The sequence below is a fragment of the Lissotriton helveticus genome, chromosome 4_1 (assembly GCF_964261635.1).
Source record: "Lissotriton helveticus chromosome 4_1, aLisHel1.1, whole genome shotgun sequence".
Lineage (NCBI taxonomy): Eukaryota > Metazoa > Chordata > Amphibia > Caudata > Salamandridae > Lissotriton > Lissotriton helveticus.
In genome coordinates, this window is record NC_136063.1 from 775598485 (window position 1) to 775612800 (window position 14316).

At 45.1% G+C, this 14316-nt stretch overlaps 1 protein-coding gene across 1 annotated transcript in view; it reads right to left on the reverse strand.

Moving 5' to 3' along the window:
* LOC144828058 (histamine H3 receptor-like) overlaps nucleotides 1-5372 on the reverse strand; it is a 272208-nt gene extending 266836 nt beyond the window's left edge. Inside the window, exon 1 of the mRNA XM_078686195.1 lies at nucleotides 5135-5372. Coding sequence (XP_078542321.1) covers nucleotides 5135-5372 — 238 coding nt within the window. The remainder of the gene's footprint in view (nucleotides 1-5134) is intronic.
* Between the last annotated feature and the right edge of the window lie 8944 nt (nucleotides 5373-14316).

Here is a 14316-nt window from a genome sequence, read left to right on the forward strand (position 1 = left end):
GCACATACTATTGCAATAGAGACAAATAATCTCGGAAGACAACCCCGATCTTGTAGTGCCCCAAGACTGGATGTATGACGTTACAACGCATACTTTTACCACGCATACCTTTACAACGCGGTTTTTACATCGCAAACCTTTACAACGCATAGCGCTTAGAGGTGCTGGATAGTGGTAAGTATAATTTTCTATTCCAACTCCAGTCCCCGTGGACACTAGGGAAGGTGTTGGATAGAAAATTAAACTTATTCCCTATCCTAGAGCGCCCCCCAGCGCAATGCGTTGTAATGGTTTGCGTTGTAATGCCTGCGTTGTAATGGTAGTGCGTGGTAAAAGTTTCGTTGTAAACATTGTATACCCCCAAGACTATATCCTTCTCTGTCATTTGAATATCATATCCAGCCAGTACTGAGAGGGCAAAATTTACATCAGACCAAAATAGGCCCAGCCTTGGACAGAAAATAAGCATGTGTCTTAAATCAGCAGCGTACTCTTGACATTTTGGGAAGTATGATCTAGATGAGGGTGGTTGATTCACCACCCATTTGGAAAGGAGCTCAGCAGTATAATACAACATAAATATGACCCTGTACTGCTGAAGTTTCAAGTTCACAGATAATACCACTGAATCTATAGTTTCCAAAGATCCCTGTAATTCTTCTTTAGTTATAACTGTATTAAAAGTTTGGCTACATTTTATTGCAATCTGTATGCCATTGTCACTAGTAGTAGCTAAGAGTTGCTGATATACTTTACCCATTAGCCCTCGACCTGAACTCATGAACATCACAGATGGCACCACTGATGGACTAGGCATCTGTAGTAAACCCAAACCACGAGTAAAATAGTCCCTAATTTGCAAATATTTAAAGAATGATTTCTGCAACAATCCATACTCTTCTTTTAAAGCAGCAAATGGCTGGAACCCTTGTCCGTCATACAGCTAGCCAAGCTATACTATCCCCTTACTTAGCCACCCTCTCCTTACAAAGTTGTGAAATATGTTAGTTAATATGGGGTTTCTCCATAACGTAGTATATAAATGTACTTTTGGAAGAGCATATGCCTTACAAATATCGTGCCATACCCTTACAATGTCTCAAACTACCTTAAATCGAACACTCTTGTAGTAATTTGGATCAGCAGTTTTGTATAACAAAAACCTTGTGTCGGGGCCATAGGCCAGTTGGTATGAAAACCAGACTGTTCCAGTATCGGGTCCCTTAAGCAGGCTTTGAATCGGACCAGCAAATGTAGACCAGAAGTATAATTTAAAACCTGGAAGCTTAAAGCCACCAGTACCCTTAATGGAATTGTACACTTTAGGTACAAAAACTTTGGGAGGACATTCATTTTTACAATATTACACCTCCCAACTATACTAAGAGGGAGCAGGAGCCAGCTACGAAAATTTGCCGCTACCCTCTTAAGCAAAGGTTCAAGGTTCAATGAAATCACCTCCTCTATGTCACTAATAATACAGACTCCTAAGTACGTTGCAGTTCGTGTAATCCCCAACGCAGCCGGAGCCGTGTCGGATTGATAATATAATATTGTCTGCGTCTTGTCTAAATTTAGTTTATACCCGGAAAAAGACCCATAGTGCTATGCTTCTTTTGTGATTTCAGTTAAAGCATCTTCCGGCCTGGTGTAGAAGACTGGTATATTGTCTGCGTATGCAGGTAATTTAAGTTCTAGGCCATTGAGGAGTAACAGGAGGATCCTAACATTATGCAACAAATGTTTTATATAGGGCTCAAAGTAAAGAGCGAACACTAACAGGGGCAAAGGGCACCCCTGTAGCGTACCCCTTTGAACAGAAAAATAAGGTGAGGAGAAGCTGTTAAGCTTAACAGAGAATTCAATGGGATTGAACTTTCTCCAACGTCTTTGCCTATAGGCAAAGCATTAATCGCCTCCTCAATTTCACCGATATCAACATCTATTTGAAGAGGCTCAGACAGAAGTGGATTCAGAATGGGCATTGCACTCTTCTGAATACAATCCATAGCAGCTTGTTGATTAAAATAAGTTATATTGCCATACAGATCAGCATAAAATAACTTAAATTATATCTATATCTTCAGATCTGGCATACGCCAAACCACCTGCCCCTTTAATTAATTCAAAACTAGAGCTAGCCCTTAGATCAGCAATCTGGTTAGCCAACAGTCCCCCAACCCTTTCCCCATACTCATACTCTTTTTATTTAAACTTGTGATAATTATTGGCTACCTTGTCCCTTAGCCTTCTCTTAAGTTTGGCTCTTACTTCAATGACCTGCTGATAATCCTGATGTTCACAGGGGTCCTTTGTAACAATGGCTCCAGTGAGCTTTTGCTCCAAATCTAGATAAAGCTTATGTTCCTGTTCCATCAAATCTACACCCTGCCGGTTCTGTATAACAATATATTGTAGTGTGGCCCCTCTTACAAAAGTCTTCAAACAATCCCAAACAATTGCAGCAGAGGCCGTGCCCCTATATACTCCCTCAAAGTTCCTTGCATAGATTTCACATAATATATGTTGCTAAGAAGGTGTCCAGGAAAAGAAAATTGCCTCCCTGACTGCTTGTCCCCCGGCTGAAGCCATACTGTCAGCATCACAGGATTGTGCTCGGAGGTAATTTCAGAACATACCTCAATAAATGCATTTTCAAAAATCGCATTGTGAATAAAAATCATATCTATTCTTGAGTATGTTTTATGCAGATGCGAAAAGAAAGTGTAGCCTGGCATCATAGGATTTAGTCTTCTCCAAACATCTTCCAATTGATGTATGTGGAGAAGTTCCGAAATAGCTGCCATGGTCCTGCCCATTTTGGCACGAGTTGAGTTATTAGTAGTATCAATCTTGTTATCTAGAATACAATTAAAATCTCCCATGACAATCAGCTCCCCTGTCCATTCCAATAGTTCAGAGCAGAGAAATAAAAAAAATCTGGACAATCAGTATTAGGACCATATACCATACAAACCGTTACCTTGCGCTCATAAATCAATAACTGAACAATTGCTCATCTCCCTTTAGAATCGGCCAGTGTACGAAGCAAGGTTCCATAGCAATTCTTAGATTTCGAAATAGCCACCCCTTGAATAGAAATAGATTGTGTGGTGCTAACAAGCCTATTGCACCCAAGCTACTTTAAGTATGCTCTATCTTTAAAAGGGGGCAAACTGTGTCTATGATTGATAAAGGCCTATGAAAGAAGAGTTGCTTTGTTTTACAATGGCACTTTTAAAGTGGTACTTCCCATTAAGTATTAATTAAATCAGTCTGTGTTTTGAGCCGTTTCCCTGACTTTTTGTGATTCCATCCATCCAATGAATGTTCAAGTATTTATCAACATAGGCACATTACGATGGATGAGTTTTATCCTGTATTTGCCACAAGGGCGAGGTTAGTAACAGGATGACGATTTTTGATGACAGGAAGGAATCACCAGTCTTAATCCCTTCCTAAAATCAAACTGACTTCTCTCCCAGGAAGATCTCATATATGTTTGCTGTCTTGTGGGTCAAAACCCTTGAGTCGTGGGAACATTAGGACCCTGCAGGCAGAGTTCTTTCCAGGTCCACAGCCAGCTCACTGGACATCATTGGACTGGGCAGGGAGTATTGGGAGTCGCAGGGATTTCCAGGTTAGATGGGAGCAGAGACAGCATGTGTGGAAAGAAGTTTCCCAAGAATTAGAGGAACACAAATATAGAAAGGGCTTTCAGTAAAAAGATCAGTCTGGTAAGACATCGGTTAGGTGTGTTCATTTACCAGTGGGTTCTTATATCAGGATACCCAACATCTAGAAAGAGTTACTGTTTCAGGCATTAAGAAGACGCACGAAGTTTGATTAGGTTTCTCTTTTATTCACAAAAAATTACTGCTAAACGTTATCGCTTTTATGACACTACTGGTGGACCCAGGTGAGTGTTAATATTGAAGAAGCATCTTTCAATAGAGACAGTAGAGATTTGTAACCTAGTTTCGTAATAAGATTTCATTTTTCAAATAATTGTTTTCCAAGTGCGTCCGATAAACCTGCCATTCTAAGCATTTTTCGATAAAATGCAAATGCGTTCATCAAATTGGCACCAAACATGAACTTATAAATATTGCAATATAGAAATGCACTACTTCTGAAGGATCGAATAGGAAGAAAATGGACCGTGAAAAAAAGCACTTTAATTATGAAATTTCAAATGCTGCCTGTTTGGTATGCTACCAATTGCATCCAGGCTTGAAATGTTATTTCTTGGTCATTTCGAGATTCTCATCAGCTAATATTTGTCCTGTTGCACCAGTCATATCTGTTGGGACTGACTACTAGAGAAAAGGAAGTGGTGGCTTCTGCATCTCCATCAAGATGGCCACCACACCACAGCCTTTAAAGGCAGAATTTAAAAAATGCTGTATGATTCTGTCTTGCCATACAATACATAACGCGATGAACTCTTTCTGTGAAGCAAGGTTCTGCGATTGTTCTTGAGACACCAATATATTAGCTATGACAAAACATAGGAGCGTTAATATGATCTGAAATTCCAAACATCTTCTCAATTGATTCTGAACAACATAAATTATAATTCCACTGTAAAACAAGGGTCGGACTGGGACAGAAAATTAAAAGTCGGTCTTAAAATAAAATAAAGGTGGTATATTAGATAGCTAATATGTGGCATGGTTTGCAAACTGGGCTGTTTTGAACATGCTGTATAGTTGTTTCGCAAGTGTTTGGGGGCTGCATGCATTTTTGCTGCTGGCAGTGTATGTGATAATATCCGGGATATCAACAATAAAATAGCGGTCCACAAGACTACAAACAAGCCCACAAACATTCAACAAACTGGCCCACATACTGGCCTCTCGGACCAGCTCTTCAGGTACTGCGAGATTGCCCTAAAGACCAGTCCCAGCCTGCATGGAACATGCAGTAAATAAGTACACTTGCTATAAAAGTATACGGTTCATATATGAAATGTAATTTTCACAAAGAAAAAAAATCCTAAAAGACAAATAAGTATTTTATTGTCCAATATTACTAACTGCCACACGTGAGTCTAAGAGTATAGAATATGCCAGATAAAATACAATTGTTTATCACCGGTAAACAAGGATGTAAGAATCCAGCAACAACTTACCAACAAAAAAGTCACAAGCTGCCAAATTGACAAGGAAATAACAGCTGTGATGTCTGAGCCTTTTATCCAGGATGAAAGCCACAATGACCAGCGTATTTCCCAGGACAGTCGTTAAACTCATTATTGACATCAACAATGCTAGCACTATGACAAAGGGGAAGGGAAATAAATACCCATTATTGATGGACGCGAGAGCTCCATTTTGGTCAACAAGGGATAGGTTTGCGAATAGGCTCATGGTGGGGCCGAAATAAAAAAAAAGGTGAACAGCAGCTCTTTGTAGATCCGCAGATAATATGCCGGAAACAGATGTCACTGTTGTTTCATTTGTTGGCCGTTTGGTCATTGTGAAAGAGCTACGCCGTTGTTCGCTGTGTTTTTATAACATGTCAATTCCCCTACCCTATGTGATGTCACACCCCTATGGATCTTCATTACAATAATTATACATTCCAACTACTTTGGTTCCCATCGTTTTTACACGTAGTTGCTCAGGGATGAATAATTTCACAAAAGTATTCCCAAGCAGCAGAGGACCGTAATCATAATTATTGAGAAAGTAAATCCATATTCACAATATTGAAAATGTCTTTCTTGAAAGGAAGGAACAAATAAACCTCGTAGGAAAGTAGGCTATAGGTAGGTTGAGGGGAAATGAAACCCTTCTCGATAAATAATCTCAGTCCTTGTCAGGGAGAATAACAAAGGTCACAAAATTAAAATTAAAAAAAATCGGTCATGCCCCAGGGAATCAGGGTCCTTCAGGTTGCTTGGGAGGCGGGGCTCACTCACAACCCTCAACCCATATTTTTTTTAAGAATGGGGGGTGACCCCCCAACCGGGCCCTGACATAGCCAGGGGGAGTTACATTGAACAAGGGCATTTTCAACTTCTTTTAGGGATTTTTCTGGTACTAATGTATTACCATTGTTCTACCGATTGCATTCCCCAAAAATAATTTTGTCAATGGGGTCCACTCAGAACCCTCCAGCAAGGCCTAGGGATCAGGCTATGACTCCCTTCCCTACATATGTTATTTTTGTTTACATTCCAGAACATTAGGAATGAATCCCCAAGTCCTAAAATGGCTTTTAAGCATCTTTGTTGATGTTGACAGCAGCCAATCAGGTCTTATCTTTAGATCTGCCTTTCCCATAGGTGTACATTCAAAGAAGATATCATTACATTTTGAACCCTTTTTCTCAAAAACTACTGAATGCACTTACACCAGACCACAACAACACACGTTTGGAATAACTGTCTAGCTTTTTCCCAAATTTAATGTAATTATGTTAATCTGTTTTTGCACTAGATTTGCCTAAAATTCCTACAGGAACCTACATGGGAAAAAAATGTATTTTGGCACCCTCCTTTTTTCAGCCCCTGCTTGATGGCGGAACCCAAAACTTTACAAGAAGGATCAGAAGTGGATATTATTTTTTGGCAAACAGCACCAACGTCATTAGCAAAACAACTGAACTGTCTTCCTATGGAAAGGTTGGCTTAACTATAAATTCACAGTTTAATGTAACTTAGTTTAAAATGGCTAAGTAAAAACGTTTAAATCATTACATTTATAATAACAATGTTAAACAAATGGTGAGGGTGGGTTTTTAGATGTTTTAAAATGTTTTCAATAAGAATAATCATGGGGAAACATGGCGGCCGCTTAGGACGCGGTCGCGGAGGCTCCCGGTGAAGGGGATGTGAAGCAATGGCATTTATGAAGCAGGACGCCTATCGGATGCCTAAAGGATAAAGGATATTTGTCGCAAAAAATCGGAGATTGTTTTTGAGTTAAAATTGAAAAAAATTTCACTTGAGCTTAATCCACGTTGTCATGTCTCCTCGGGACCGGACCTTGCGTTGTGTGCTGGGACCAGCTGGGGTGCCGCGAGCCAGGGTGTCGGTCTCGCGGTCTCGTGTTCGCAGTTTCGTGTTCCTGGGTCTCTGCCCCTGACTCGGCTCCACCTTTTCCGTGAGTGGCGACGGTGTGCAGCGGTGTTGGATACGAAGCGGAGGCGTCAGAGAAGCCGAAAGTGGAGATCGTAAAGTCTCCGATTCAGGACCCCTGCTGGGCCCGTGTGGCGCGAGAGCTCGGCAGGGGCCGGAGGGCACTAGTGCTGAGTGCAAATCAAGGAGGTCTGCGGAGGAACACACAAGAAGTGAGCAGATACCTGACAGGCACAGGGGCAACTGAGGAGGTGGGTGTAGTGGCGCAGTCTAGTGTACGCACGTCACGTACCGACGTGACGTGCGGATGATGATGTTCAGGCTGCGCGCGCAGCGGCACAGCATTGGCGCGAGAGCCTGCGAGAGAGGCTGGCGGCTCGGCGCTCTTTAGGAGCTGATTAGAAATAAACACAGAGTAAACTAACAACCTCTGGCAGCGTCATTATTTGTGGTACACACATCCTTACAATGGCGACGAGGATGGGATACTAGACCCACCCACCACAAAGTACCACACGACTAGGAGCCACCGAGGGAACCAACAACCACACCGTGGCCCAGAAGACACGTGGCAGAGGAATAAGACCGCGGCGCCAGAAGGTTAGGAGGCGGCAGGTCAGTAAGGACCCAGCCAGAAACAAGCACACTGACACCAGCCCTAAAGAGCGTGGCAGAGCCCAGGGTCACCCCGAAATAGCAGGACAAACGCACTGCAGGGACAGGGCATAACCGGGGGGCCCACAACATAGCGCGCCCAACCAAGCGGGCACAAGGGAAGAGCGCCAAGATCATACAGCGCCCCGAGAGACAGAGAGACAGCGCTGGATCCCCCACCAAAGAGCGAGGGGGCGGACGCAAGCAGTCCCCAGGCTCACACAAGCAAGGAAGAGCAGGACAACACACCAGGCAGTCCCAGAAATCAAGGGAACACGCTATCCACAATCAAAAGTGAGAGAATGAGCGCGCAAGCAGGATACGCGATGGCGCCAGTACAATTTCTGTGGGCCAGTGGAGACACCACCTTGAAAGAAGTGATGGTGATCGTCAAAAGAGCAGAACTGGCGTGCAGGTGTGCGGAAGCAACGAGAAAGGAGACGGCGCCTACCGCCATGGTGAACAGAGTAGACGTCGAGGAACCGCGCCAGGACCACAAGTACAGGGGGTCGGCGGCGAAAGGACCCAACAAATGGCAAGGCAACCCAGGCCCGCCGGGAAAACAAGCGGGAAGCAACAAGAGGTCGTGCTACAGATGCGGGAGCTGGTCCCACGAGGCGCATGACAGGAAGTGCCCAGCATTCCGCGCCAAATGTATGTACTGCGGGATAGTGGGACACTACGAGAAGGTGTGTCGGAAAAAGGCATCGAAGAGTGTAGTGAAGTATGTCGGACAGGACAGTGAAGAACAAGAAGAAGATGCAGGAGAAGACGTCGTCACAGTCATTTATATCGAGGACCAAGTACTGGAGGTGGAGGGTCAAGTGATGAGTGTTGATGGCAAGAGGACAATGAAACCTGTCTTGGAGATGTCGATAGGAGGAATACCAATAAACGTGGTGGCTGATACGGGCTCGCCCTACACCATCATCCAGAGAGCTGTATGGGAGGAGTCTTTTGCGCCTCACCTAGGCCCAGAACTGGAGAAGCTGGACATCCGCCCCGTGACGTACAATGGGGACCGAATACCCATGGCAGGGTTCAGGCCATTGCATTTCAAGTTCAGAGGCCGGTCCGCGTTCTGCAAACTCTACATATCGGAGAGAGGACCCTCGGTCCTAGGATGGCTTGACCAGGGCGACCTGGGCATCAAGTCGGATCCAGGGGGCAAGGAACAGATACTGCTCACGGAACTAGAACCCTGGCCTGACTTAGAATAACGGAGAGGAGAGTACCCCAAGGTGTTCGGAGGCACTGTCGGAAGGATGGAGAAATTCGCACACAAGATAATTCTGAAGGAAGACGCCGTACCGGTCACCCACAAAGTGAGGAATGTACCGTTGGCAGTGAGAGACGCAGTGCAAGAGGAACTACAAGATCTGGAAGGGAAAGGAATCATCGAACCCATCACATGCGCGGAATGGCTCGTGCCCCTGGTAGTAGTGATGAAGCCAAGCGGGAAAGTCAGGTTGTGTGTCGACCTGCGCGAACTGAACAAGAGCATCGTGGTGGAGAAATTCCCCTTACCCAGGATCGAGGAGATGTTGGCTAGAACCAAGGGGGTCAAGTGGTATTCCACCATCGACTTGACCTCCGCCTACCATCAGATTGCACTGCACCCGGAAAGCCGGAAACTCAATTTGTTCATCACCCCGTTTGGGTGCTACCAGTTCTGCCGCATTCCGTTTGGGCTGGCCTCAGCGGCTGCGGTGTTCCAAAAGCTAATGCACCAACTGTTTAAGGACACAGACGGCGTCCAGTATTTCCAGGATGACATCTTGGTGATGGGACGAGACAAGCTGGATCATGACAACAAACTCGGGAGGGTACTAAAGATTCTCGAGAGTAAGGGCCTCACAGCAGAATGGTCGAAATGCCGGATAGGAATGGAGTCCGTGACGTACCTAGGACATGAAATTGGGGTGCGAGGGGTCACCCCGAAGGCAGACAATGTGAGAGCCATTTGCGAAGCCCCACCGCCCTCCAACAAAGAAGAAGTCCGTGCGTTCCTCGGAATGGCGGAATATTACAGTAAGTTTGTGCAGCACTTCGCCTCCAAAACCCACCATATGAGGCAGCTGACAAGAGACAACACAGAATTCTGCTGGTCGAAGGATGCACAAGGTGAATTTGACATCATCAAGAGAGAAGTGGCTGGAGCGGTACCGCTGCAAGGATATGACCCCCAAGGTAACACGGTGCTCACCACCGACGCCAGCGACAAAGGGCTGGGAGCTGTCCTGATGCAAGATCGAGGTCAAGGGAGAATGGAAACGATCAGCTTTGCCTCCCGCACACTGAGTGAAACTGAAAGGAAGTATAGCGTGATTGAAAAGGAGATGCTGGCGGTAGTATGGGCCATGACCAGATTCAGGCAGTTCTTGTGGGGCACACGGTTCCTGTTGAAAACAGATCACAAACCCTTACTGAAGGTGCTAACGTCCAGTGGACACACGAGTGCTACGCCCAGAATCGCAAAGATGATGCTCAAACTACTAGAATTTAGATATGATGTAGAACACATCCCCGGCAGTAGGAACAGGGTAGCTGACTATCTGAGTAGAGCAGCGGCCATGGATCAAAGCGGAGAGGACCAAGCATGGACGGAACAGATGTTGGCGCTCACAGAAGACCAAGAGAAAACCATAGGACATCAGGAGTGGAAGGAAGCATATGGAGAGGACCAGGTCATGGAAGAAGTGAAGTCTTGCATCACAGGAGGATGGCCAGACAAGAGGCAAACCAGGGGGCACCTCAACCCTTATTTTGAAGTCAGAGAAGAGTTGTCGACGGACGACCTAGGAGTGTTTGTTTACAGAGGGGAGAAAGTCATCCCCCCGGCAGGAATCATCCCCAAACTATTGGACATGCTCCATGAAGGACACTTGGGCATAGGGAAATTGAAATTGAGAGCCAAAGAAAACTACTGGTGGCCAGTGATGGACATAAGGGCCGAGAGGCATGTCAGGGAATGCCCACAGTGCCAAGGGGCAGATAAGACACTCAAACCACTACGCCCAGCTCTCGGAAAGTTCGATCTCCCGAGGAACCCATGGGAAGAGTTATCGGTGGACATCCTAGGCCCGATACTAGACACACAAGGAATCCAAAAGTATGTATGTGTTCTAATGGGTAGATACTCCAAGTGGCCGGAGCTGAAAATAGATGAGGCGATGGACACGGAAACCATCATCAAGTTCTTGGCGGACACATTTGTGAGGGAAGGCATCCCCAAGTCCATCTTGAGCGACAATGGTCCCCAGTTCAAGTCAGAGAAATGGAAGGAGTTCATGCAGAGAAATGGCATATCAGTAAAGCACACATCAATCTATCACCCAGCAGGGAATGGACTGGTGGAGAGATTTAATAGAGTGGTGATGGGCTCCGTTCAAGCAGCTATATCCAACAACAAAGACTGGGAAAAGGAGATCTGGCACTTGGTTTGGGCATACAGGATTACCCCGACAGGAACAGGGTACAGCCCCTTCCAGATACTAAGGGGCCGTGAACCCTTCACTCAAGACAATCGAGTATGGAAAGAAAAGACTATAGTGAGTGAATGGTCCCCCGCAGTGGTACGAGCTAACTTGGAAAAGGCGCAAGCCATTTACTTAAAACACTACAATAACCGGAAGAATGTGAAGGAGACAAGATTGGAAAAAGGATAATGGGTGCGAGTAAAGCTGGCCACGCTGCAAAGAAAAGGAGACAGCAAGTATAGCAAACCCTTGCAAGTCGAGGAAGTGTTGGGCAGAGCAGCTCGGTTAAGCGATGGGAACGTGTGGACAATGGATCGCATGGCAAGATGCAACAAAGTACTTAGTTGGGACCGAGTTGGGGCAGAACTGGAAGACAAAGAGGAAGAATTTGGCGAACAAGGACATTCAGAGACAGAAACAGATGAGAGGAGTCGAGAACAGCAAGGAGGGAGGTCTGGCGGCACCAGCCAGGCATCGGGGAGTGAAGGTAACTGGGACAGGAGAGAAAGTAGTGCGACCGCACTAGGAAGGGAAAGGTGTTATGAAGAAACTCAGGAAGGAAGGACCCCGTCTACCCCAGTGAGACTGACCCAGAGGGGCAGAGCGGTGGTCAAACCGGCCTGGTTCCGAGACTTTGACATGAACGGCGGACTGTGAGTTAACAGTTTCTGTTTTGGGAAAAAGGGGAGATATGTAGTGGCGCAGTCTAGTGTACGCATGTCACGTACCGACGTGACGTGCGGATGACGATGTTCAGGCTGCGCGCGCAGCGGCACAGCATTGGCGCGAGAGCCTGCGAGAGAGGCTGGCGGCTCGGCGCTCTTTAGGAGCTGATTAGAAATAAACACAGCGTAAACTAACAACCTCTGACAGCGTCATTATTTGTGGTACACACATCCTTACAGTGGGGGAGGTGAGAGGCACAGTATATGGTGAAAACAGGCTGAAAGAGGAGGAAACAGATAAAACGGGAAGGAAAAAAATTAAGAGTGCAGAGGATAGATTTAAGCGCTCCAGAAATAAGAGTGTCTGGGCTCCCACAGAAGGGAGGTGTAGTGGGAGAGAATCTGTTGGTAGCAGGCTCACAGCCTGTAAGAGAGGTGGGAGAGGTAGAAGCCCTGCAAAATAGATATCAACTGAGAAGTGGTAAAGGGGAAAGTCGTATGAGGGGCGTGAAGTCCACGTCAAGAAAAACTAGCGAGATAGAAAAGTCAGCTTCCTCAAATCCGGGGGAGGTTGGCAGCGATTCTGGAGAGTGGGTAACCCCCAAAAAAAGACCCCTAAAAAGAGAAAGCCCAGGGCAAAGAGAGGAGAAATACAAGTCTCCAACATTAAGATAACCCCGTCGCTGAAAAACTTTTTTAAGGTAGCCCCAAAAACAGTGTTGTTAAAAAACCCAACTCTAGCCCTTACTAAGGCAGTGTTAAAAGGGGAAGATATTTTAAGTTCTAATAAATATCAGATTTTGGCAGAGATTTCGAAATCGCAGAAAAGAGTGGCCCTAAAAAGAGAGCGGGACAAGTAGGGTTGGAAAAGGGGGAAACTCTTGGAATAATGGACCTACAATCAGGTCAGTGTCAGCCACCGCCACAGCAGCAACTGCCGCCTCAGTTTTTAAGTCAGATAGGTGCAGAAACGGCAGAAAACCTGATGGCAATTTCAAATACTGGAGAAGGGGGAGATTTAAACTCAGTGGAGGTAATACAAGTAGGAAACCATCTCCAACCACTATCTCAGATACAACTCCACCCACCCCATCAGCCTTGGCCTCAATCGCAGCCTTTGTCTCAGCCTCAGCCTCAGTCGCAGTCTCAGCTTCAGCCTCAGCCTCAGCCGCATTCTATGCCTCTGTCTCAGTCTCAGCCTCAGCCTCAGCCTCAGTCTCAGCAGCAGTCTCAGTCTCAGCCTTTGACATTGCCCGCATTTCAACATGATACACAATCAGTTGTGGAGCTGATTCAGTTATTGACAACAGAAGTACGAAACAGATTTGAAATATCTGAGCAGAATCAGAGGGAGATTAGGTCCATATGTGACAATTTGGGAAACAAGCTGGATGAATTGACTGCTAGGACTGTACAGCTGGAAGTGGAAGTGAAAGATCTAACATTTCAAACAAAAGCTAATACAAGGGAAATTACTGACCTTAGGGGGAACGAGAGGCAACTGAAAGAAAAAATTGAATCGTTGGAAGTGTAATCTGCGGATATTAAAGGTCCCAGAAGGAGCAGAGAGAGAGGACATTAAGACTTTTGTGGTGCATTTGATTAAACAATGGGATTGGGAAGTAGAGTGGATAAGACAGGCAGGTGGGCAATCTTTTTTCCCACATGTTGTAGTTCATCTAATTCTTGCTGTTGTCTTTTCTTCAAATAGTAGTCCTTCTTTTGTTGTTTCCTCGTTTCTATTTTTTTAGTCATGGTAAGTTTTATTTAACGATGAAGAAAATCTGTGAAAAAAATATAATATTATTAAAATAAATCTATAAAATATACTATTCTATTTCTAAACAAACACGTTCTACCTAGAAACTATTTAAACAATTTGCTTTGTAATCACAATTCATTTACTTCAGTACAGAGGTACTAACTGGATTAATTTAGGAGTGAATGAGTAGTGTATATAGGACTGTATCAGCAGTATATAGAGGAGTGTAATAGTGCATGTATTAGTACCTGGGTCAATGCATGAGTACATGGGTAGTGACTGAATGATTAGAGTACTTGGGGTTTGGCGCTGTGATTAGATAAGGAGATGGTACTGGCTGGATGTTTGGAGGGGTGGACGGAGAATGAGAGTGTGATTGCTGGACTACATGGATACTGCCTGGGTAATTGGAGGAGTGAATCAGTAGTGTGGAGGTGGTAAGAGTACTGCATGGATAGTGAACATTTGTTTATAGAACTGCAAGTGTTAATGCCTGAGTCATTGTACAAGTAGATGGATAGTGACTGGATACTTAGAGTGCTGAAGCTGACAGAATGGTGAATTTATAAGTGCTTGGGTTTCGGCGCAGTGATTAGATAAGGACATGGTACTGGCTGGATGATTGAATGAGTGCAAGTAGAGTGACAGTGTGATTGCTGGACTGCATGG